Source organism: Anomaloglossus baeobatrachus, chromosome 7, assembly GCF_048569485.1.
Source record: "Anomaloglossus baeobatrachus isolate aAnoBae1 chromosome 7, aAnoBae1.hap1, whole genome shotgun sequence".
Classification (NCBI taxonomy): Eukaryota; Metazoa; Chordata; class Amphibia; order Anura; family Aromobatidae; genus Anomaloglossus; species Anomaloglossus baeobatrachus.
The window spans coordinates 301,218,478-301,245,755 of NC_134359.1; the positions used below are offsets into that span (position 1 = coordinate 301,218,478).

The window sequence follows — 27,278 nt, forward strand, 5'->3', positions numbered from 1 at the left end:
CGCCGGGAGGCCGCATTGTTCCAGCTGATGCCGCACGGGGTCTCCGGAGCAGTAGGTGCAGGGACCGGCTCCGCTGCCGTGTGTCCGGGGGGGAGATGCTGCTGTGAAGGCGGCTGCGGAGATGTCGTTCCCGGGGCCCGGGCGGCCGGTGCCGGCGCCGCTGTGCTCCGGGGTGTTCGGGGGGATCCTTCCGCCGCCCCTCGGCCACAAGTTCTACTGTCACAACGGCGCCGCCAGCGGAGGAGGAGCGGGCTCCGGCGGGGCCCAGCACCCGGGGGCCACACACTGCGGCGGGGAGCCCGAGCCTGACAGGCCCATCGGATACGGAGCCTTCGGGGTCGTGTGGTGAGTGGGGGACGCGCGTGTAAGGGCCGTGTTTAGGGGGGGTGTATATGTATATAATGGTTATATATTGGGGCTGTATATGTATATAGGGGGGGTATATATGTATATAATGGTTATATATTGGTGCTGTATATGTATATAGGGGGGGTATATATGTATATAATGGTTATATATTGGGGCTGTATATGTGTATATAGGGGGTGTATATATGTATATAATGGTTATATATTGGGGCTGTATATGTATATAGGGGGGGTATATATGTATATAATGGTTATATATTGGGGCTGTATATGTGTATATAGGGGGTGTATATGTATATAATGGTTATATATTGGTGCTGTATATGTATATAGGGGGGGGTATATATGTATATAATGGTTATATATTGGTGCTGTATATGTGTATATAGGGGGGGTATATATGTATATAATGGTTATATATTGGGGCTGTATATGTGTATATAGGGGGTGTATATGTATATAATGGTTATATATTGGGGCTGTATATGTATATAGGGGGGGTATATATGTATATAATGGTTATATATTGGGGCTGTATATGTATATAGGGGGGGTATATATGTATATAATGGTTATATATTGGTGCTGTATATGTGTATATAGGGGGTGTATATATGTATATAATGGTTATATATTGGTGCTGTATATGTGTATATAGGGGGGTATATATGTATATAATGGTTATATATTGGTGCTGTATATGTGTATATAGGGGGTGTATATATGTATATAATGGTTATATATTGGTGCTGTATATGTGTATATAGGGGGTGTATATGTATATAATGGTTATATATTGGGGCTGTATATGTATATAGGGGGGGTATATATGTATATAATGGTTATATATTGGTGCTGTATATGTGTATATAGGGGGTGTATATATGTATATAATGGTTATATATTGGTGCTGTATATGTGTATATAGGGGGGTATATATGTATATAATGGTTATATATTGGTGCTGTATATGTGTATATAGGGGGTGTATATATGTATATAATGGTTATATATTGGTGCTGTATATGTGTATATAGGGGGGGTATATATGTATATAATGGTTATATATTGGTGCTGTATATGTATATAGGGGGTGTATATATGTATATAATGGTTATATATTGGTGCTGTATATGTGTATATAGGGGGGTATATATGTATATAATGGTTATATATTGGTGCTGTATATGTGTATATAGGGGGTGTATATGTATATAATGGTTATATATTGGGGCTGTATATGTGTATATAGGGGGGTATATATGTATATAATGGTTATATATTGGGGCTGTATATGTATATAGGGGGTGTATATATGTATATAATGGTTATATATTGGTGCTGTATATGTGTATATAGGGGTGTATATATGTATATAATGGTTATATATTGGGGCTGTATATGTGTATATAGGGGGGTATATATGTATATAATGGTTATATATTGGTGCTGTATATGTGTATATAGGGGGGTATATATGTATATAATGGTTATATATTGGTGCTGTATATGTGTATATAGGGGGTGTATATGTATATAATGGTTATATATTGGGGCTGTATATGTGTATATAGGGGGGTATATATGTATATAATGGTTATATATTGGTGCTGTATATGTGTATATAGGGGTGTATATATGTATATAATGGTTATATATTGGTGCTGTATATGTGTATATAGGGGGGTATATATGTATATAATGGTTATATATTGGGGCTGTATATGTATATAGGGGGTGTATATATGTATATAATGGTTATATATTGGTGCTGTATATGTGTATATAGGGGGTGTATATATGTATATAATGGTTATATATTGGGGCTGTATATGTATATAGGGGGTGTATATATGTATATAATGGTTATATATTGGTGCTGTATATGTATATAGGGGGTGTATATATGTATATAATGGTTATATATTGGTGCTGTATATGTGTATATATATGTATATAATGGTTATATATTGGTGCTGTATATGTATATAGGGGGTGTATATATGTATATAATGGTTATATATTGGTGCTGTATATGTGTATATATATGTATATAATGGTTATATATTGGGGCTGTATATGTATATAGGGGGTGTATATATGTATATAATGGTTATATATTGGTGCTGTATATGTATATAGGGGGTGTATATATGTATATAATGGTTATACATGTATATTGGTGCTGTATATAGGAGCAATATATGTATGTATATAGGGACTGTATATGTATATAGGGGGTGTATATATATATATATATATATATATATATATATATATATAGGGGCCGTGTTTACGGGGGGTGCATATATGTATATAATGATTATACATATATATTAGTGCTGTATACAGGTACTGTATATAGGAGCAATATATGTATGTATATAGGGACTCTGTATATGTATATAGGGGGTGTATATAGGGACCGTGTATGTATATAGGGACTGTGTATGAAGGTATATATGAATATAGGGGCTGTGTGTGTATATGTGTGTAGATAGATATATATATATATATATATATGGACTAATATATAAGTATATCAGTGGCGTATATGAGGATAATATAGGGGGTGTATATATGTATATAATGGTTATACATGTATATTTGTGCTGTATATAGGAGCAATATATGTATGTATATAGGAACTGTATATGTATATAGGGGGTGTATATAGGGACCGTATATGTATATAGGGACTGTGTATGAAGGTATATATGAATATAGGGGCTGTGTGTGTGTATATATATATATATATATATATATATATATATATATATATGGGCTAATATATAAGTATATCAGTGGCGTATATGAGGATAATATAGGGGGTGTATATAGGGCTGTGTATATATATATATATATATATATATATATATATATATATATATATATATATATATATATATATATATATATATATATATATGCACCCTGTTTCCCTGTAAACAATCCCCACTCCACATATAGGCCCTGGTCCCGGGTCAGCGGAGGTCACAGGTTACTCCAGGCTGTGGCATTTGCTCTTTAGGCGCTGTCCACACTCTGCAGCCTGTGCTCATAAGAACACATTTAAAAACACGTGTTTTTGATGCGTTTTTTTTTATTTTTATTTATTCATTCAAATGGTGATAACTAGAGCTGGTGGACCGGACTGTAGAATCCAACTCCCACGGGTTCAAAGGCGCGCGGTCCGAGCTTCTCAGGGAATTGCGGCTGATGATCTGGATCCGGCACCTGAGAAAAAAATAAAGTAAAAATAAAGCGAGTGCGCTATACTCACCGAGTCACCGACGCGGCTGTAACTTCTCCCGCAGCTGATGATTCACTTCCAGGGCCGCTCATTACCTTCATTGAATATTCACTGCTTCCCCCGCCCACCAGCATCTGTGATTGTTTGCACAGAGACGCGCCCCCTCCATGAGTGACACCCTGTGTGAAGCATCCAATCACAGGCATCGATGGGCGAGTCTATAGCGTACAGTACAAATACATGAATAAAAAATTGACGTAGGGTCCCCCCATATTATGATACCAGCACAGATAAAGCCACAGCTACAGCCTGCAGTCCCCAGCCGTGCATTTATCTTGGCTGTGTATCAAAATAAAAGGAATCACATGCGGCTTTTTTTTTTTTAATTATTTAAATAAATAATTTAAAAAAAACTGTGTGCGGTCCGTCCCCCCTCAATTTTGATACCCAGCTTAGATAAAGCCCAAAAGCTCGGGGCTGGTAATCTCAGGCTGGGGAGACCCAAGGTTATTGAGAGCCCTCCAGCCTAAAAATAGCAGCCTGCATTAGATGCGATAATCCCAACATTTTACCCGGCTCTTCCCTATTACCCTGGTGCAGTGGCAATCGGAATAATAAGGGGTTAATTCCAGCTCACAACTGCCACTAAGCCCTAGATTAGTAATGGCAGGCGTCTAAGAGACCCCCCCCATTACTAATCTGTAAGTGAAAAGAAATAAATACCAAAAAATCCTTCATTGAAATAAGTTAAAAAAAAATCCCCCTCTTTTACCACCTTTATTAACCCCAAAAACACCCAGGTCCGACGTAATCCACACAAGGTCCCATGTTGATTCAGCTTTGCTACATTGAAGGCACAGTGCGCGATCATGGTACATGACCACCCACTGTGGACTTCAGGCAGAGACTGAGCCACAGCGATCAGTGGTGAAATCACTCAGGTAAGTTGTGGACATAGCTGGAGGTTCCCGTGGTCCTCCACCGGTGACTGCAGGTAACTTGACCTCAGGTGACTTCAGTGACCTCATCTGAGTTCACTGAGGTCAGGTTACCTACAGTCACAGGTGGAGGACCATGGGAACCTCCAGCTGTGGCCGCAGCTAACCTGAGTAACGTCACCGCTACTTGCATGTCTCAGTCTCTGCCTGAACTTCACAGCGGGCAGTCATTGTTCTATGGCAGCGCAATGTTTGTAGCAGGGTTGGAATCCTCGTGGGACCTTGTGTGGATTACATTGGACCTGGGTGTTTTTGGGGTTAATAAAGTGGTGAAAGATGGGTTTTTATTTTGTATGTTAGTTCAAATAAAGGATTTTTTTCGGTGTTTGTGTTTATTTCTTTTCACTTACAGATTAGTGATGGGGGTTGTCTCATAGACACCTCCCATTACTAATCTAGGGCTTAGTGGCTGCTGTGAACTGCAATTCACCCCTTATTACCCCAATTGCCACCGCACCAGGGCAGTCGGGAAGAGCCGGGTAAAGTTCTGGGACTGTCGAAAACAAGCGTCAAAAACCGAAGCGTGTGCATGAGGCCTTACACGCCTCTGTAGCTGTCTGGACATTTTTTGATTTTTCTTCATGAATACTGGTAGATTGTTGTACATGGAATAAGGAAATAAGGACATAATAAGATCTCAAGAAATTCAGGATGGAATTCGGGTCGGGAGTAGTGTTGAGCGGACCCGAACTGTAAAAATCCGGATCTGCGCGGCTTCAGCGTCCGATCCGGGTCCGATCCGGACGCGGGAATCCGGCTGCACGATCCGGATTCGGGGTTTTTTTTTTGCTCTCTCTCGCTCTCTTTCTCGCGCTCTCTCTCGCGCGCGCTCGTGCTCTCTCTCGCGCGCGCTCGTGCGCTCTCTCGCGCGCGCTCGTGCGCTCTCACGCTCTCCTCCCCCCCTCGGGAGTTATAATGCTCCAGAATGTGAGGACGTAGTTATATTGGAATAAATGTTCACTTATTGTTCAAGAACAGGTGTAAATTTTTCTTTCTGGGGGAAAAAAATTACATCCCCTGAAAATAAGCCCTAACTATCCATCAGAGGAAGAAATAATATAAGACCCTGTCCTGTTTTCGGGGATACATAGTATATGGAGGATATATGGGTGTGTATATATGTATACATGTCTAGGGGGTGTATATATGTTTTGGGAGTGTGTGTATATATATGTATATGGTATGTGTATGTACATATTTTTATTTATTAGTGGTGTATACAGGTATATGGAGGGTGTATATACATATTTTTTGTAGCCAGCTAAGGTGAGGCAGACAGCGGCAGCCTGCAGGACAGCTGTGGTCTGGTATTTTCAGACTAGGGAGGTCCACAGTTTTTGGTCCCCCCCCAGCCTAAAAATGCAAGGCCGCAGCCAGCCCAGAAGTGGTGCATCCATTAGATGCGCCAATCCTGTTGCTTCGCCGCGGCTCATCCCGTTGCCCTGGTGCAGTGGCAAACTGAGTAATATATGGGGTTGATACCAGCTGTATAATTTCACCTTACATCAAGTCCAGCAATTAGTGATGTCACGCGTCTATCAGATACCTGACATCACTAACCCAGTCAGTAATAAAAAAAAAAAAAAAAATAGATGACAAAAAAACTTTTTATTTGAAAAAAAACACTCCCCAACACATTCCTTCTTTCACCAATTTATTGGAAAGAAAAAACAAACCCGGGTCCGGTGTAATCCAATAAGGGGGTCCCACGACAATCCATAGTCACTGTCCCAGTGAGTGAAGAACAGAATCCCCATTGGCTGGGAGAGCAGTGCAGTGACCTGAGCTAACATCATGAGGTCAGCCCAGGTCACCGCAGGATGACGAGCGCCGACGTCATGAGGTTAGCTGAGTTCATTACCTGCGGTGATGAACTCTGCTGAACTCATGACATCAGCGCTGGTCACTGAGTTCCATTGTCCGCTGCGTTCTGACGTGAAGTATCGCGAGCTCGTGATGTCACCGCTAGTTACAGCCTCGGGCTCCCGCGAGACTTGATACGAGAATGCGGCATCATGGAAGTCAGTGACGAGCGCTGACGTCACAAGTTCAGCGGAGGTCCCACGACGATCCATGAGCTGGCAGTGATGCCGGCTCGTGGAAATCATGTTATCACACCCACAGGAGCGTGGTAACACGGAAAGATGGCGACTAGTCTGGAGAAACAACGTCTCCGCGACTAGTCACAGGAATAATTATCATAGGGACAGCGAGGGGTATAAGATTCACATTAGTGGATAGCGTTATACAGGGCGGTGAGGGGGTGACTTTGGGCGTACAGGTATCTTTGCCGGTGGGGTGAAGACCAGGGGGGACCTGACAGCCCCCTTTATGGTCTTTCCTGGTCCTGAGCAGTGGAGACTCCGATGCTGTGATGGAGCCTCGTCCTGCAGAACCATCAGGGTTTTCTGGAGAGACGCAGACTTGTGGAAGAAAGTATCTTCTCATCACCGGACGGAGGTGATTCTGATCCATCCTCAACCCAAAGAGGTCCAGCTATCTCCTCTGTAAGAATCCTGGCCCATAACAGGACCCCTCTTCCACCTCGCTGAGGACTGTGCCGACACTGATCCAGCCACAGCCACGGGCCATCCATCTGCTCTCTCAGGGGTCGCTTTCATCTCCTGAGGCCATAAAACCTGTGAATCATCCATCCTCAGATATTTTTTGGCCCATTCTTGACGTTTCCACTTCTGTGTCTTGGTCAGTGGTGGACGGGTTCAACCACCTCCACCTCAGCCGTGTGAACACTGAACACGTTGTTCTTCTGTGTGTTGCTCGGTGGTTGTCGGGCTTTACCTCCTCACCTTGGCCGTGTCTCTGAGCACTGAACACCTTGTACTTCTGTGACTTGCTCAGTGGTGGTCGGGATCGGCCTCCTCACCTCGATCGTGTCTCTGAGCACTGAACACCTTGTACTTCTGTGACTTGCTAAGTGGTGGTCGGGATCAGCCCCCTCACCTCGGCCGTGTCTCTGAGCACTGAACACTTGTTCTTCTGTGTCTTGCTCAGTGGTGGTCGGGATCAGCCCCCTCACCTCGGCCGTGTCTCTGAGCACTGAACACTTGTTCTTCTGTGTCTTGCTCAGTGGTGGTCGGGATCAGCCCCCTCACCTCAGCCGTGTGAGCACTGAACACCTTGTACTTCTGTGTCTTGCTCAGTGGTGGTCGGGTTCGGCCTCCTCACCTCAGCCGTGTGAGCACTGAACACCTTGTTCTTCTGTGTCTTGCTCAGTGGTGGTCGGGATCAGCCTCCTCACCTCAGCCGTGTGAGCACTGAACACCTTGTACTTCTGTGTCTTGCTCAGTGGTGGTCGGGTTCGGCCTCCTCACCTTGGCCGTGTCTCTGAGCACTGAACACCTTGTACTTCTGTGTCTTGCTCAGTGGTGGTCGGGCTCAGCCTCCTCACCTCGGCTGTGTCTCTGAGCACTGATCACCTTGTACTTCTGTATCTTGCTCAGTGGTGGTCGGGCTCAGCCTCCTCACCTCGATCGTGTCTCTGAGCACTGATCACCTTGTACTTCTGTGTCTTGCTCAGTGGTGGTCGGGTTCAGCCTCCTCACTTCAGCCGTGTCTCTGAGCACTGAACACCTTGTACTTCTATGTCTTGCTCGGTGGTTGTCGGGCTTTACCTCCTCACCTCGGCCGTGTCTCTGAGCACTGAACACCTTGTACTTCTTTGTCTTGCTCAGTGGTGGTCGGGTTCGGCCTCCTCACCTCGACCGTGTCTCTGAGCACTGAACACCTTGTACCTCTGTGTCTTGCTCAGTGGTGGTCGGGTTCGGCCTCCTCACCTGTTGCTGGTTCTGTGATCACCCCGATGTCTGAGCAGTGTCAGGAGCTGCGTCCTCTGTAAGACAGGGCACAATCTGTGACTTTTCGGAGTCGGGTACATATCTTTTTGGCCCATTTTGCGTGAGGAAATCCCCCTCCTAGTAATTCTGCACACGTGTGTATATCGGGGTTGTATGTAATGTGTGTGTATATTGGGGTTGTATGTAATGTGTGTGTATATCGGGGTTGTATGTAATGTGTGTGTATATCAGGGTTGTATGTAATGTGTGTGTATATATCGGGGTTGTGTGTAATGTGTGTGTATATTGGGGTTGTATGTAATGTGTGTGTATATCGGGGTTGTATGTAATGTGTGTGTGTGTATATATCGGGGTTGTGTGTAATGTGTGTGTATATTGGGGTTGTATGTAATGTGTGTGTATATCGGGGTGTATGTAATGTGTGTGTATATCGGGGTTGTGTGTAATGTGTGTGTATATCGGGGTTGTATGTAATGTGTGTGTATATCGGGGTTGTATGTAATGTGTGTATATCGGGGTTGTATGTAATGTGTGTATATCGGGGTTGTGTGTAATGTGTGTGTATATCGGGGTTGTATGTGATGTGTGTGTATATCGGGGTTGTGTGTAATGTGTGTGTATATCGGGGTTGTATGTAATGTGTGTGTATATCGGGGTTGTATGTAATGTGTGTGTGTATATCGGGGTTGTGTGTAATGTGTGTGTGTATATCGGGGTTGTATGTAATGTGTGTGTATATCAGGGTTGTATGTAATGTGTGTGTATATCGGGGTTGTATGTAATGTGTGTGTATATCAGGGTTGTATGTAATGTGTGTGTATATCGGGGTTGTATGTAATGTGTGTGTATATCGGGGTTGTATGTAATGTGTGTGTATATCAGGGTTGTATGTAATGTGTGTGTATATCGGGGTTGTGTGTAATGTGTGTGTATATCGGGGTTGTATGTAATGTGTGTGTATATATCGGGGTTGTGTGTAATGTGTGTGTGTATATCGGGGTTGTATGTAATGTGTGTGTATATCGGGGTTGTATGTAATGTGTGTGTATATCGGGGTTGTGTGTAATGTGTGTGTATATAGGGGTTGTGTGTAATGTGTGTGTATATATCGGGGTTGTATGTAATGTGTGTGTATATCGGGGTTGTATGTAATGTGTGTGTATATCGGGGTTGTATGTAATGTGTGTGTATATTGGGGTTGTATGTAATGTGTGTGTATATATCGGGGTTGTATGTAATGTGTGTGTATATCGGGGTTGCATGTAATGTGTGTGTATATATCGGGGTTGTGTGTAATGTGTGTGTATATATCGGGGTTGTATGTGATGTGTGTGTATATCGGGGTTGTATGTAATGTGTGTGTATATCGGGGTTGTATGTAATGTGTGTGTATATCGGGGTTGTATGTAATGTGTGTGTATATCGGGGTTGTATGTAATGTGTGTGTATATCGGGGTTGTGTGTAATGTGTGTGTATATCGGGGTTGTATGTAATGTGTGTGTATATCGGGGTTGTATGTAATGTGTGTGTATATAGGGGTTGTATGTAATGTGTGTATATCGGGGTTGTATGTAATGTGTGTGTATATCGGGGTTGTGTGTAATGTGTGTGTATATCGGGGTTGTATGTGATGTGTGTGTATATCGGGGTTGTATGTAATGTGTGTGTATATCGGGGTTGTGTGTAATGTGTGTGTATATCGGGGTTGTGTGTAATGTGTGTGTATATCGGGGTTGTATGTAATGTGTGTGTATATCGGGGTTGTATGTAATGTGTGTGTATATCGGGGTTGTGTGTAATGTGTGTGTATATCGGGGTTGTATGTAATGTGTGTGTATATCGGGGTTGTGTGTAATGTGTGTGTATATTGGGGTTGTATTATTATTATTATTATTATTATTTATTATTATAGCGCCATTTATTCCATGGCGCTTTACAAGTGAAAGAGGGTATACGTACAACAATCATTAACAGTACAAGACAGACTGGTATAGGAGGAGAGAGGACCCTGCCCGCGAGGGCTCACAGTCTACAGGGAATGGGTGATGGTACAATAGGTGAGGACAGAGCTGGTTGCGCAGTGGTCTACTGGGCTGAGGGCTATTGTAGGTTGTAGGCTTGTTGGAAGAGGTGGGTCTTGAGGTTCCTCTTGAAGCTTTCCACGGTAGTGGAGAGTCTGATGTGCTGAGGTAGAGCGTTCCAGAGTATGGGGGATGATATGTGATGTGTGTGTATATCGGGGTTGTATGTAATGTGTGTGTATATCGGGGTTGTATGTAATGTGTGTGTATATCGGGGTTGTGTGTAATGTGTGTGTATATCGGGGTTGTATGTAATGTGTGTGTATATCGGGGTTGTGTGTAATGTGTGTGTATATCGGGGTTGTATGTAATGTGTGTATATCGGGGTTGTATGTAATGTGTGTGTATATCGGGGTTGTATGTAATGTGTGTGTATATCGGGGTTGTATGTAATGTGTGTGTGTATCGGGGTTGTGTGTAATGTGTGTGTATATCGGGGTTGTATGTAATGTGTGTGTATATCGGGGTTGTATGTAATGTGTGTGTATCGGGGTTGTATGTAATGTGTGTGTATATCGGGGTTGTATGTAATGTGTGTGTATCGGGGTTGTATGTAATGTGTGTGTATCGGGGTTGTATGTAATGTGTGCGTATATCGGGGTTGTATGTAATGTGTGTGTGTATATCGGGGTTGTATGTAATGTGTGTGTGTATATCGGGGTTGTATGTAATGTGTGTATATCGGGGTTGTATGTAATGTGTGTGTATATCGGGGTTGTATGTAATGTGTGTATATATCGGGGTTGTATGTAATGTGTGTGTATATCGGGGTTGTATGTAATGTGTGTGTATATCGGGGTTGTATGTAATGTGTGTGTATATCGGGGTTGTATGTAATGTGTGTGTATATCGGGGTTGTATGTAATGTGTGTGTATATCGGGGTTGTATGTAATGTGTGTGTGTGTATATCGGGGTTGTATGTAATGTGTGTGTATATCGGGGTTGTGTGTAATGTGTGTGTATATCGGGGTTGTGTGTAATGTGTGTGTATATCGGGGTTGTATGTAATGTGTGTGTATATCGGGGTTGTGTGTAATGTGTGTGTATATCGGGGTTGTGTGTAATGTGTGTGTATATCGGGGTTGTATGTAATGTGTGTGTATATCAGGGTTGTATGTAATGTGTGTGTATATCGGGGTTGTATGTAATGTGTGTGTATATCGGGGTTGTGTGTAATGTGTGTGTATATCGGGGTTGTATGTAATGTGTGTGTATATCGGGGTTGTGTGTAATGTGTGTGTATATCGGGGTTGTATGTAATGTGTGTGTATATCGGGGTTGTATGTAATGTGTGTGTATATCGGGGTTGTATGTAATGTGTGTGTGTATCGGGGTTGTATGTAATGTGTGTGTATATCGGGGTTGTATGTAATGTGTGTGTATATCGGGGTTGTATGTAATGTGTGTGTATATCGGGGTTGTGTGTAATGTGTGTGTATATCGGGGTTGTATGTAATGTGTGTATATCGGGGTTGTATGTAATGTGTGTGTGTATCGGGGTTGTGTGTAATGTGTGTGTATATCGGGGTTGTATGTAATGTGTGTGTATATCGGGGTTGTATGTGATGTGTGTGTATATCGGGGTTGTATGTAATGTGTGTGTATATCGGGGTTGTATGTAATGTGTGTGTGTATCGGGGTTGTATGTAATGTGTGTGTATATCGGGGTTGTATGTGATGTGTGTGTATATCGGGGTTGTGTGTATCGGGGTTGTATGTGATGTGTGTGTATATCGGGGTTGTATGTAATGTGTGTGTATCGGGGTTGTATGTGATGTGTGTGTATATCGGGGTTGTATGTAATGTGTGTGTATATCGGGGTTGTATGTAATGTGTGTATATCGGGGTTGTATGTGATGTGTGTGTATATCGGGGTTGTATGTAATGTGTGTGTGTATATCGGGGTTGTATGTGATGTGTGTGTATCGGGGTTGTATGTAATGTGTGTGTATATCGGGGTTGTATGTGATGTGTGTGTATATCGGGGTTGTATGTAATGTGTGTGTATATCGGGGTTGTATGTAATGTGTGTGTATATCGGGGTTGTATGTAATGTGTGTGTATATCGGGGTTGTATGTAATGTGTGTGTATATCGGGGTTGTATGTAATGTGTGTGTATATCGGGGTTGTGTGTAATGTGTGTGTATATCGGGGTTGTGTGTAATGTGTGTGTATATCGGGGTTGTATGTAATGTGTGTGTATATCGGGGTTGTATGTAATGTGTGTGTATATCGGGGTTGTATGTAATGTGTGTGTATATCGGGGTTGTATGTGATGTGTGTGTATGGGGGGGTTGTATGTAATGTGTGTGTATATCGGGGTTGTGTGTAATGTGTGTGTATATCGGGGTTGTATGTAATGTGTGTGTATATCGGGGTGTATGTAATGTGTGTGTATATCGGGGTTGTGTGTAATGTGTGTGTATATCGGGGTTGTGTGTAATGTGTGTGTATATCGGGGTTGTATGTAATGTGTGTGTATATCGGGGTTGTATGTAATGTGTGTGTATATCGGGGTTGTATGTAATGTGTGTGTATATCGGGGTTGTATGTGATGTGTGTGTATATCGGGGTTGTATGTGATGTGTGTATATCGGGGTTGTATGTAATGTGTGTGTATATTGGGGTTGTATGTAATGTGTGTGTATATCGGGGTTGTATGTAATGTGTGTGTATATCGGGGTTGTATGTAATGTGTGTGTATATCGGGGTTGTATGTAATGTGTGTGTATATCGGGGTTGTATGTGATGTGTGTGTATATCGGGGTTGTATGTAATGTGTGTGTATATCGGGGTTGTATGTGATGTGTGTGTATATCGGGGTTGTATGTAATGTGTGTGTATATCGGGGTTGTATGTAATGTGTGTGTATATCGGGGTTGTATGTAATGTGTGTGTATATCGGGGTTGTATGTGATGTGTGTGTATATCGGGGTTGTATGTAATGTGTGTGTATATCGGGGTTGTATGTAATGTGTGTGTATATCGGGGTTGTATGTAATGTGTGTGTATATTGGGGTTGTATGTAATGTGTGTGTATATCGGGGTTGTATGTAATGTGTGTGTATATCGGGGTTGTATGTAATGTGTGTGTATATCGGGGTTGTATGTGATGTGTGTGTATATCGGGGTTGTATGTGATGTGTGTGTATATCGGGGTTGTATGTAATGTGTGTGTATATCGGGGTTGTATGTAATGTGTGTGTATATCGGGGTTGTATGTAATGTGTGTGTATATTGGGGTTGTATGTAATGTGTGTGTGTATATCGGGGTTGTATGTAATGTGTGTGTATATCGGGGTTGTATGTGATGTGTGTGTATATCGGGGTTGTATGTGATGTGTGTGTATATCGGGGTTGTATGTGATGTGTGTGTATGGGGGGGTTGTATGTAATGTGTGTGTATATCGGGGTTGTATGTGATGTGTGTGTATATCGGGGTTGTATGTGATGTGTGTGTATGGGGGGGTTGTATGTAATGTGTGTGTATATCGGGGTTGTATGTGATGTGTGTATATCGGGGTTGTATGTGATGTGTGTATATCGGGGTTGTATGTAATGTGTGTATGGGGGGGTTGTATATTTTTGGGGGTTGTGTACACACTATATGATGGGCTATAAGATGCAGGGTTATGGAGTACTCGGAGTATATAAGGGGCAGATGCTGGGGGAGGGGGGGGACGCAGGGCCCGGCACAGTCCTATGTCACTCAGCTGCTGCTGCGCTTCTTTCCCAGTCTTGTATTTTCCCCTTTTCCTTCATTGTAATCTTCCAAGGCCTCTTCCCTGACGTCTGTTTCGGCTGTGTCCTTGCTCCGCGCCCCCTGTGCCAGTCTCGCCGTTCTTATCGGTTGTACCCCGGTTGTTATGACCGGGGCAGAGGGTTATTGGTGCGGGGGTGACACTCCACGCTTGGTGGCTGGCGCTGGGCACCTGTCATGGCGGCACCCCTGTGTTTCAGCTTGTGAACCCCTTCTTCTCCCGCAGGTCGGTGACTGACCCCCGAGATGGGAAACGTGTCGCACTTAAGAAGATGCCAAATGTCTTCCAGAACCTGGTGTCCTGCAAGCGCGTGTTCAGGGAGCTGAAAATGCTCTGCTTCTTCAAGCATGACAACGTAAGGAGCGGGGGACGGGGGACGGTGTGTGTGGGGGGGCTGGTGTGGGGGGGGGGGGGCGGTGTGGGGGTGGGGTACATGTGGCACCGGCCAGAGGGTGCACTTATACAGAGGTCGGTGCAGCATATACCTGCCTGCGTATTCCTGGCGCTGGGCACATGACCTTATAACACCGGTGCCCGTAACCAACCAGGGGCCAGCATCCTTGCTGGGGGGTGTCAGGACCCCCTCACCCTGATCTGCGCAGGCGTGGGCACCATCACGTGGCACTGCCGTATGTCTGACCACTGTTTTGTGTCGCAGGTTCTGTCCGCCCTCGATATCCTGCAGCCCCCGCAGATCGACTGCTTTGAGGAGATGTATCCTGAGTCATCCAGGGTGTCGGGTACGGGGGGGCTCGGCAGTGGCTGGGGGGCGAGTGGGTGGGGGGGGCGCTGACCAGCAGGTGACACTGTGATGGCTGGACAGAGGGTTTGTCACAAAGTGTCCACATCCGGGTCTCCATAGTGATACATTGTAACAATCCGATCTGCAGACATTCCTGATGCACTGGATACATTGTAACAATCCGATCTGCAGACATTCCTGGTGCACTGGATACATTGTAACAATCCGATCTGCAGACATTCCTGATGCGCTGGATACATTGTAACAATCCGATCTGCAGACAGTCCTGGTGCACTGGACACATTGTAACAATCCGATCTGCAGACATTCCTGGTGCACTGGACACATTGTAACAATCCGATCTGCAGACATTCCTGGTGCACTGGATACATTGTAACAATCCGATCTGCAGACATTCCTGATGCGCTGGACACATTGTAACAATCCGATCTGCAGACATTCCTGATGCACTGGACACATTGTAACAATCCGATCTGCAGACATTCCTGGTGCATTGGATACATTGTAACAATCCGATCTGCAGACATTCCTGATGCACTGGATACATTGTAACAATCCGATCTGCAGACATTCCTGATGCGCTGGATACATTGTAACAATCCAATCTGCAGACATTCCTGATGCCCTGGACACATTGTAACAATCCGATCTGCAGACATTCCTGATGCACTGGATACATTGTAACAATCCGATCTGCAGACATTCCTGATGCACTGGATACATTGTAACAATCCGATCTGCAGACATTCCTGATGCACTGGATACATTGTAACAATCCGATCTGCAGACCTTCCTGATGCCCTGGATACATTGTAACAATCAGATCTGCAGACATTCCTGGTGCATTGGATACATTGTAACAATCTGATCTGCAGACATTCCTGATGCACTGGACACATTGTAACAATCCGATCTGCAGACATTCCTGATGCACTGGACACATTGTAACAATCCGATCTGCAGATATTCCTGATGCACTGGACACATTGTAACAATCCGATCTGCAGACATTCCTGATGCACTGGACACATTGTAACAATCCGATCTGCAGACATTCCTGATGCCCTGGACACATTGTAACAATCCGATCTGCAGACATTCCTGATGCACTGGATACATTGTAACAATCCGATCTGCAGACATTCCTGATGCGCTGGATACATTGTAACAATCCGATCTGCAGACATTCCTGATGCGCTGGATATATTGTAACAATCTGATCTGCAGACATTCCTGATGCGCTGGATACATTGTAACAATCCGATCTGCAGACATTCCTGATGCGTTGGACACATTGTAACAATCAGATCTGCAGACATTCCTGATGCGCTGGATACATTGTAACAATCCGATCTGCAGACATTCCTGATGCGCTGGATACATTGTAACAATCCGATCTGCAGACATTCCTGATGCACTGGATACATTGTAACAATCTGATCTGCAGACATTCCTGATGCCCTGGATACATTGTAACAATCAGATCTGCAGACATTCCTGATGCGCTGGACACATTGTAACAATCCGATCTGCAGACATTCCTGATGCACTGGATACATTGTAACAATCCGATCTGCAGACATTCCTGATGCGCTGGACACATTGTAACAATCCGATCTGCAGACATTCCTGATGCGCTGGACACATTGTAACAATCCGATCTGCAGACATTCCTGATGCACTGGATACATTGTAACAATCCGATCTGCAGACATTCCTGATGTGCTGGATACATTGTAACAATCTGATCTGCAGACATTCCTGATGCGCTGGATACATTGTAACAATCCGATCTGCAGACATTCCTGATGCACTGGATACATTGTAACAATCCGATCTGCAGACATTCCTGGTGCACTGGATACATTGTAACAATCCGATCTGCAGACATTCCTGATACCCTGGATACATTGTAACAATCCGATCTGCAGACATTCCTGGTGCATTGGATACATTGTAACAATCCGATCTGCAGACATTCCTGATGCACTGGACACATTGTAACAATCCGATCTGCAGACATTCCTGATGCCCTGGATACATTGTAACAATCCGATCTGCAGACATTCCTGATGTGCTGGATACATTGTAACAATCTGATCTGCAGACATTCCTGGTGCACTGGACACATTGTAACAATCTGATCTGCAGACATTCCTGATGCGCTGGATACATTGTAACAATCTGATCTGCAGACATTCCTGGTGCATTGGATACATTGTAACAATCTGATCTGCAGACATTCCTGATGCACTGGATACATTGTAACAATCCGATCTGCAGACATTCCTGATGTGCTGGATACATTGTAACAATCCGATCTGCAGACATTCCTGATGTGCTGGATACATTGTAACAATCCGATCTGCAGACATTCCTGATGCACTGGATACATTGTAACAATCTGATCTGCAGACATTCCTGGTGCATTGGATACATTGTAACAATCCGATCTGCAGACATTCCTGATGCACTGGACACATTGTAACAATCCGATCTGCAGACATTCCTGATGCCCTGGATACATTGTAACAATCCGATCTGCAGACATTCCTGGTGCACTGGATACATTGTAACAATCCGATCTGCAGACATTCCTGATGCACTGGATACATTGTAACAATCTGATCTGCAGACATTCCTGATGCACTGGACACATTGTAACAATCCGATCTGCAGACATTCCTGATGCACTGGATACATTGTAACAATCTGATCTGCAGACATTCCTGATGCACTGGATACATTGTAACAATCCGATCTGCAGACATTCCTGATGCGCTGGATACATTGTAACAATCTGATCTGCAGACATTCCTGATGCCCTGGACACATTGTAACAATCCGATCTGCAGACATTCCTGATGCACTGGACACATTGTAACAATCCGATCTGCAGACATTCCTGATGCACTGGATACATTGTAACAATCTGATCTGCAGACATTCCTGATGCACTGGATACATTGTAACAATCTGATCTGCAGACATTCCTGATGCCCTGGATACATTGTAACAATCCGATCTGCAGACATTCCTGATGCACTGGATACATTGTAACAATCAGATCTGCAGACATTCCTGATGCGCTGGACACATTGTAACAATCCGATCTGCAGACATTCCTGGTGCACTGGATACATTGTAACAATCCGATCTGCAGACATTCCTGATGCACTGGATACATTGTAACAATCTGATCTGCAGACATTCCTGATGCACTGGATACATTGTAACAATCCGATCTGCAGACATTCCTGATGCACTGGATACATTGTAACAAACCCTCCGCTGTGTGTGATCCGTGCAGGTTGTCACTATGTGAATGTAGCATGAACGCATCGCTTTACCCCGGCCGCTGTAACCTCGCGATATTTCCATTCTACAGCGTCTGTGACTTAGCATTTCAGAATCCGTCCTCCGTTGTTCCTCCTGGCACTGTTTAGGTACACTGACAATAGGGTTAGGGGATATTGTCCCATTGATGTTGATTGTTCAGGGATAAACCAAACATTTCCATGAGGAATAACAGAGGACGCTGCTCCAGAGTCGGGGTCGGGAGAGGTGACGGGGACGCTTTACACCGGAGTGCTCCTCCTGGCAGTGACGTGATGGGCTCTGGAGCCCCCGGCAGATATATACATATATACTATGACCTTGACTGTGACCCCGGCAGATACGTCATCACCGAGCTGATGCAGACCGACCTCCACAAAGTGATCGTGTCTCCGCAGCCGCTCAGCGCAGACCACATCAAGGTCTTCCTGTACCAGATCCTACGAGGTGGGTGACCGGGGCCCCGGAGGGTGTGTGTGTGTGTGTGTGTGGGGGGGGGGGGTCCTGCCGGGATTAACCCTCGTGTTCCTTGCAGGATTGAAGTATCTGCACTCGGCCGGGATCCTGCACCGAGACATCAAACCGGGGAACCTGCTGGTGAACAGTAACTGCGTGCTGAAGGTCGCGTCACGTTCCCGCTCGCTCAGCGGCGGCGGCTGCTGCTGCTTTCCCTCCTTTAGTGCTTTTTAGCTTCACTACCTGATTGCATTATGTTCTATCCTCCAGTCACATCCAAAGCTGCATCCTCGATTCCTTCCCCCTTGAATTAGCCCTGTGCCGACAGACGAGTTGGATTACTGGACCGTGCCGCCATTGCATATCCCACAGGTGGGAGATCCTGCAGAGCTAATGGGAAATTGGTGCAGCTCTGGATGCAACTGGAGTAGAGGCCCCAGCGTAAGTAGCGGGATCGCTTGCAGCTTTGGTGATGCCGTCACTCTCTCCTCAGATCTGTGACTTTGGTTTGGCGCGGGTGGAGGAGCCGGACGAGTCGCAGCACATGACCCAGGAGGTGGTGACGCAGTATTACCGCGCTCCGGAGATCCTCATGGGCAGCCGCCATTACCAGAACGCCATCGACATCTGGTCCGTGGGCTGCATCTTCGCCGAGCTTCTGGGGAGGCGAATCCTGTTCCAGGCGCAGAGTCCGATCCAGCAGGTATGTATGGAGCCCCCTTATCTGTAGACCATAGCGTCACCCCTCGTTCATTACTCTCCGGAAGAAGGTTTAACCGGATAATTCTCAATAGATGTGATTTTTACTCCAGTCACACCCAGAGCTGCATTCACCATTCTGCTGTCACACAAGGCAGGTTTTCAACACTGGACATTATAGAGGCCTGCTCTGTGCAGACACTGAACAAGCAAGATCAGTGCTTGCGTAAAAAGTATTTAACTTTTTTTTTTTTTTCTTCAGGACCTCACCTTCACCTGCTTGTTCATGGTCTGTTCTTGGGTTGTAATCTGTACTCTGTGCAGATACTGAACCAGCAGGATCAGTGCTGCCCTTTTGCTTCAGGACCTCACCTTTACCTGCTTGTTCAGGGTCTGTTCTTGGGTTGTGATCTGTACTCTGTGCAGACACTGAACCAGCAGGATCAGCGCTGGCCTTTTGCTTCAGGATCTCACGTTTACCTGCTTTTTCAGGGTCTGTTCTTGGTTTGTGATCCGTGCTGTGTGCAGACACTGAACCAGCAGGATCAGCGCTGGCCTTTTGCTTCAGGATCTCACGTTTACCTGCTTTTTCAGGGTCTGTTCTTGGTTTGTGATCTGTACTGTGTGCAGACACTGAACCAGCAGGATCAGCGCTGGCCTTTTGCTTCAGGATCTCACGTTTACCTGCTTTTTCAGGGTCTGTTCTTGGTTTGTGATCTGTACTGTGTGCAGACACTGAACTAGCAGGATCAGAGCTGCCCTTTTGCTTCAGGACTTCACCTTCACCTGCTTGTTCAGCGTCTGTTCTTGGGTTGTCATCCATACTCTGTGCAGACACTGAACCAGCAGCTACATTCAGGTGATACGAGGTAGAGCAGACTTCACATCTCCCTGCTGTCCCCTACTTGTTCTGGATCTGATCTACGGCTGTGAACGGTGCGCTGTGCAGACACTGAACAAGCAGATATAACCAAGCAGTGTGAGGTGGAGGAGACTTAGCATATTCTTGCTGCACCTTGCACTGAACGCGGTTCACAGATCCAGACTGGATCCTGAACAAGGGGCAGCAGGGAAATGGGAGGTCTTCTATAGCTGCGCCTATTGGTTTTAGTTCTGCATGGGTCACAGCCCTATAAAAGACCATGAACAAGTAGGAGGCAGCAAGAAAATGTCAAGTGTGCTCTCCCTTATATCACGTGGCTTTTTCAGTGCCTGGCATGGTTTACAGTCCTCAACCAACACATGGACCTGCGGGCACAGCTGTGTAACATGAGGTGAAACCGAGCTAACAATTTGTGGCAGCCCCTACTTGCTGAGAGTCTGTGGTCAGGATGTGAAGCAGACTTTCAACCAGCAGGTGACATGAGGTAGAGCAGACGTCATATTTTCCTGCTGCTCAATCTTGTTCAGGGTCTGTGCTCGGGCTGTGACCCTCACGTGTGGCAGACACTGAACCAGCAGGACCTCACATTTCCCTTCTTGTTTAGGGTCTGTGTTAGGGCTGTGACCCTCATTTAGTGCAGACACTGAACCAGCAGGGCCTCACATCTTCCTTCTTGTTCAGGGTCTGTGTTAGGACTGTGACCCTCACTTGGTGCAGACACTGAACCAGCAGGACCTCACATTTCCCTTGTTCAGGGTCTGTGCTAGGGCTGTGACCCTCACTTAGTGCAGACACTGAACCAGCAGGACCTCACATTTCCCTTGTTCAGGGTCTGTGCTAGGGCTGTGACCCTCACTTAGTGCAGACACTGAACCAGCAGGACCTCACATCTCCCTTCTTGTTCAGGGTCTCTGTTAGGGCTGTGACCCTCATTTAGTGCAGACACTGAACCAGCAGGACCTCACATCTCCCTTCTTGTTTAGGGTCTCTGTTAGGTCTGTGACCCCCACTTGATGCAGACACTGAACCAGCAGGGCCTCACATCTCCCTTCTTGTTTAGGGTCTGTGTTAGGGCTGTGACCCCCACTTGGTGCAGACACTGAACCAGCAGGGCCTCACATCTCCCTTCTTGTTTAGGGTCTGTGTTAGGGCTGTGACCCTCGCTCTGTGCTCGCCCTGAACCAGCAGGACCTCACATCTCCCTTTTTGTTCAGGGTCTGTGTTAGGGCTGTGACCCTCACTTGGTGCAGACACTGAACCAGCAGGGCCTCACATGTCCCTTTTTCAGGGTCTGTTGTTAGGGCTGTGACCCTCGCTCTGTGCTCGCCCTGAACCAGCAGGTGCGGTCGGATAATATGAGGTGGAGATAACCTCCTGTTTTTCTGCTCCCTTGTTGTTCAGTGTCTGTGCTGCATTGTGGGAGATGTAGTCCTCCTCAGGCGCTGCAGTCGGCCATGTTTTATTCTGTAGGTAGGGGCCCGCGTTCTTGGGGCCCCGTGTACATGGCGTAATCTTGCGGTCTCTTTTGCAGCTGGACTTGATCACTGATCTCCTGGGGACCCCTCCTCTGACGGCCATGCGTTCCGCCTGCGAGGGGGCGAGAGCCCACATACTGCGCGGCCCGCACAAGCCGGTGATGATCCGTTCCTACATTACCGTCCTCCCCCAGTACCTCTGCTTGCTGTCAGTGAACTCCCGCCCTGACCTCACCTTCTCTCTCGGCAGCCGTCCCTCTCGGTCTTGTACATGCTGTCTGGTGAAGCCACCCACGAGGCCGTTCACCTCCTGTGCCGGATGCTGCTGTTTGATCCGGTGAGTCTCGTGCACGCTCCTCGGGGGAGGGGCTTATGGGCATTTGTGGGCGGCGGTTTCTGGATGGAGGCCTCGCGGTCTAATAACGCGGTGTCCTCAGATGAAGAGGATCTCTGCTAAGGACGCCCTGGCCCACCCGTACCTGGAGGAGGGGCGGCTCCGCTATCACACCTGTATGTGTCACTGCTGCTACTCCGTCTCCTCCGGACGCGTCTACACTGCAGACTTCGAGCCCACGGCCGGAGACCGATTTGATGATTCGTATGAGAAGAGCCTCACGTCTGTCTGGCAGGTCAAAGGTCAGTGACCCCCGGGGGTCGGGGTCTGGGGGGTCCTCGCTCCTGGTCAGTGACTAACGCTTCTGTCTTGGCGCAGAGCTGGTCCATCGCTTCATCACAGACCAACAGCAGGGCAAGCGGCCGCCGCTGTGCATAAACCCGCACTCAGCCGCCTTCAAGACCTTCATCAGGTGGGCGACCATCACCACAAGCAAGGCGTAGCCTGCACCCCATAGTCCCAAATCTCTGACCCCAGAGTGTATGGTAAAGAAGAGTAAGTGGACCCCAGGACTGTCCCATAACCCCGCATCCTCCTCTGAGCCTCCTCCGCTCTGCCTCATGGGCCGGCCTCCTCCTGAGCCTCACTCTCCTGCTTCACACTCGCGCCTCTTACCTTGAAGATCTGTCTCCTCCTCAGCCGCTGCCTCGTTCCTGCTTTCTCTGTAAGGTCGCCCCTCCATTGTCCCCTCTTCATAAACTTCTGCCTCCTTGGCCTTATTAGACATGTCTCCAATAGCTAAGAAGTGACCTAATTCTCTGCCTCCTTGTTATCTCCGACCTCCCCCCGCCTCGGTGTGCCCTCCTCTGTGTCGCCGACCTCCACCGCCTCCGGCATGGCCGCCTCTCCCCCAGCCTCAGCGTGGCCGCCTCTCACCCCACGTCTTTTCCCTCCCCAGTGTCTCTGCCGTTCCCAGCCTCGGTGTCTCCGCATCCTCTCCCTCCCTTGGTGTCTCCACGTCCTCTCCCCCGCCTCCGGTGTCTCCGCGTCCTCTCCCCCGCCGCCGGTGTCTCCGCGTCCTCTCCCCCGCCTCCGGTGCCTCCGCGTCCTCTCCCCCGCCTCCGGTGTCTCTGTCGTCCCCAGCCTCGGTGTCTTCGCATCCTGTCCCTCCCTCGGTGTCTCCACGTCCTCTTCCCCGCCTCCGGTGTCTCCGTGTCCTCTCCTCCGCTTCCGGTGTCTCCGTGTCCTCTCCTCCGCCTCCAGTGTCTCCGCGTCCTCTCCCCCGCCTCCGGTTTCTCTGCCGTCCCCAGCCTCTCCCCCGCCTCCGGTGTCTCCGCGTCCTCTCCCCCGCCTCCGGTGTCTCCGCGTCCTCTCCCCCGCTTACGGTGTCTCCGCGTCCTCTCCCCCGCCTCCGGTGTCTCCGCGTCCTCTCCCCCGCCTCCGGTGTCTCCGCGTCCTCTCCCCCGCCTCCGGTGTCTCCGCGTCCTCTCCCCCGCCTCCGGTGTCTCCGCGTCCTCTCCCCCGCCTCCGGTGTCTCCGCGTCCTCTCCCCCGCCTCCGGTGTCTCCGCGTCCTCTCCCCCGCCTCCGGTGTCTCCGCGTCCTCTCCCCCGCCTCCGGTGTCTCCGCGTCCTCTCCCCCGCCTCCGGTGTCTCCGCGTCCTCTCCCCCGCCTCCGGTGTCTCCGCGTCCTCTCCCCCGCCTCCGGTGTCTCCGCGTCCTCTCCCCCGCCTCCGGTGTCTCCGCGTCCTCTCCCCCGCCTCCGGTGTCTCCGCGTCCTCTCCCCCGCCTCCGGTGTCTCCGCGTCCTCTCCCCCGCCTCCGGTGTCTCCGCGTCCTCTCCCCCGCCTCCGGTGTCTCCGCGTCCTCTCCCCCGCCTCCGGTGTCTCCGCGTCCTCTCCCCCGCCTCCGGTGTCTCCGCGTCCTCTCCCCCGCCTCCGGTGTCTCCGCGTCCTCTCCCCCGCCTCCGGTGTCTCCGCGTCCTCTCCCCCGCCTCCGGTGTCTCCGCGTCCTCTCCCCCGCCTCCGGTGTCTCCGCGTCCTCTCCCCCGCCTCCGGTGTCTCCGCGTCCTCTCCCCCGCCTCCGGTGTCTCCGCGTCCTCTCCCCCGCCTCCGGTGTCTCCGCGTCCTCTCCCCCGCCTCCGGTGTCTCCGCGTCCTCTCCCCCGCCTCCGGTGTCTCCGCGTCCTCTCCCCCGCCTCCGGTGTCTCCGCGTCCTCTCCCCCGCCTCCGGTGTCTCCGCGTCCTCTCCCCCGCCTCCGGTGTCTCCGCGTCCTCTCCCCCGCCTCCGGTGTCTCCGCGTCCTCTCCCCCGCCTCCGGTGTCTCCGCGTCCTCTCCCCCGCCTCCGGTGTCTCCGCGTCCTCTCCCCCGCCTCCGGTGTCTCTGCCGTCCCCAGCCTCGGTGTCTCCGCATCCTGTCCCTCCCTCGGTGTCTCCGCGTCCTCTCCCCCGCCTCCGGTGTCTCCGCGTCCTCTCCCCCGCCTCCGGTGTCTCTGCCGTCCCCAGCCTCGGTGTCTCTGCCGTCCCCAGCCTCGGTGTCTCCGCGTCCTCTCCCCCGCCTCCGGTGTCTCCGCGTCCTCTCCCCCGCCTCAGGTGTCTCCGCGTCCTCTCCCCCGCCTCTGGTGTCTCCGCGTCCTCTCCCCCGCCTCTGGTGTCTCCGCGTCCTCTCCCCCGCCTCCGGTGTCTCCGCGTCCTCTCCCCCGCCTCCGGTGTCTCTGCCGTCCCCAGCCTCGGTGTCTCCGCATCCTGTCCCTCCCTCGGTGTCTCCGCGTCCTCTCCCCCGCCTCCGGTGTCTCTACCGTCCCCAGCCTCGGTGTCTCCGCATCCTGTCCCTCCCTCGGTGTCTCCGCGTCCTGTCCCTCCCTCGGTGTCTCCGCGTCCTCTCCCCTGCCTTGGTATGCCCACCTCATTGTCTCTCACCTCCTCCGGCGTGGTGTGACCACCTCCCGTGGCATATAAGTTAGTATGTGACCCTGTGAGCCCCGGGTCTACCAATCACTTCATGCCGTCTTCTAATGTCTCTCCTCTTCTTAGGTCCACCGCCTGGCATTCCTCAAAGGTTTCCAAGAAGGAGGAGAGATGAGCTGCTCGTGGGTGGAGTTCCTGTAGTCACCGTTCACAGCATGAAGCATCTGACTGTCCTTCCACTGCTGTCCATCACTCTCCTCCGATCTCCCGCTCGCTCCCCTTCTCTATTATTTCCTGCTTCGTTATAACCCCGCCCCCGAGGAACCGTCCCTATATTCCCAGAATCCTGTGGGAGACGGCAGTGATTGGCTGAGGAACCTCTATACGGATAAAGGACGCTGTAAATATTTTCTATAAGGAGACTCCTCTGCCTTCCCCCGTCACTGCCTTTTGGGGGAGACCCCTGGACTTGGGGGGGGGGGGGGGAGAGCGCTTCCAACATTGTTAGCACTTGTGTGAAGCGTTACTGCCCCGATTCTCCCGCAAAACTGCGCAAAATGTGTTTTATTTATTTTTACCGATTTTTAAAGGAGAGAAGAGTAGTAAAACGGAATGTCCCCATCCCCCTGCCTCACTGTAGGCGGCCATATTGTAGGCGTGGCCAATGGGCTACGTGTCATTGGATCATTCCTCAAGTTCATGGTACGGCCCTTCCATTGGATGGAGTGGGGGAGGGGGTGGGCAGCGCTGAAGCGCGGCATGCTGGGAAATATCAGGTCATTGGCTGCTTTTATATAGGAGCTGCTACGGGGACATCTTGTGGCCAAAGCGGGTACTGCAGGTTAATACATTTCATTGCCTGGCTCTCAGCAGACGGCGGTCACCGGTTGTGAAACATCTCTGGTCTAGATTGGTAATATTGGTCGACGCTGGTGTCGGGTGCGTCGACGCTGGTGTCGGGTGCGCCGACGCTGGTGTCGGGTGCGCCGACGCTGGTGTCGGGTGCGCCGACGCTGGTGTCGGGTGCGCCGACGCTGGTGTCGGGTGCGCCGACGCTGGTGTCGGGTGCGCCGACGCTGGTGTCGGGTGCGCCGACGCTGGTGTCGGGTGCGCCGACGCTGGTGTCGGGTGCGTCGACGCTGGTGTCGGGCGGGTCGACGCTGGTGTCGGGCGGGTCGACGCTGGTGTCGGGTGCGTCGACGCTGGTGTCGGGTGCGTCGACGCTGGTGTCGGGTGCGTCGACGCTGGGGTCTGGTGTGTCGACGCTGGTCTGGTGTGTCGACGCTGGTGTCGGGTGCGTCGACGCTGGTGTCGGGTGCGTCGACACTTATCGCTGCAGATTGCACAGATCACAGGAGCCCTCTGCTGACACCTTGTGGCCGCTGTCAGGTACTGCAGCGGCTGAGTATAATGCACTACAGGGGGCGCGGCGGCCCCTCGGAAGGGATGGTCGTGCATTGGACTGTTTTTCTCTCCCGTTTCCCCGTCTTTCTTGTTTTCTAACTTATGACTTGTACAGATGTGTATCACGTTGTGTCAGGCGATGGCGCTTCACTGTACTATGGTTTGAAACCCATTCAATAATCTACCTCTTCCAGTAAGTGTTTATTTTTTATGATTTTTTTTTTCTGTTGAGATTTTTCGTGTTTTTTTTGTTTTTTTTTGTTTTTTTAATTTCCTAAATGTGAAAAAAACCCAGAATCCCTGAAAACTTGAATTTAGCGTCTTCAGGTTTTATTTAACGATTGTTGGTCAAAGCCGACATCTTAAATAAATTCTGTCCTGCCTTTTACACCCGTCGTGTCTTGTGGTCTTTACACTAAATCCGGAGGCGCCTCGGTAACTCCTGCTGTCGAGGACGGTCGCCTGCACGGTGCGCCCCATGTCTACAGATGGACAAGACATGATTTACAGAACTGATGTCATCTTATGGGGCCCAGAAGAATAGTGAGTGCAGCTCTGGAGGCAACTGGACCATGAGAGGATGATATAGCAGAATAGTGAGTGCAGCTCTAGAGGCAACTAAACCATGAGAAGAGGATACAACAGAATAGTGAGTGCAGCTCTGGAGGCAACTGGATCATGAGAGGATGGTACAGAAAAATAGCAACTGCAGCTCATGAGGCAACTGGACCAGGAGAGGATGATACAG

At 48.7% G+C, this 27,278-nt stretch overlaps 1 protein-coding gene across 1 annotated transcript; it reads left to right on the forward strand.

Moving 5' to 3' along the window:
• LOC142245676 (serine/threonine-protein kinase NLK2) lies at positions 1-26,908 on the forward strand. The gene is made up of 11 exons (XM_075318599.1): positions 1-345; positions 14,505-14,634; positions 14,938-14,993; positions 18,719-18,825; positions 18,914-18,999; positions 19,328-19,537; positions 21,948-22,049; positions 22,142-22,228; positions 22,329-22,527; positions 22,604-22,697; positions 25,253-26,908. The coding sequence occupies exons 1-11, from the start codon at positions 122-124 to the stop codon at positions 25,299-25,301; spliced, it is 1,344 nt and encodes a 447-aa protein (XP_075174714.1). The 5' UTR covers positions 1-121; the 3' UTR covers positions 25,302-26,908.
• The last annotated feature ends 370 nt before the right edge of the window (positions 26,909-27,278 follow it).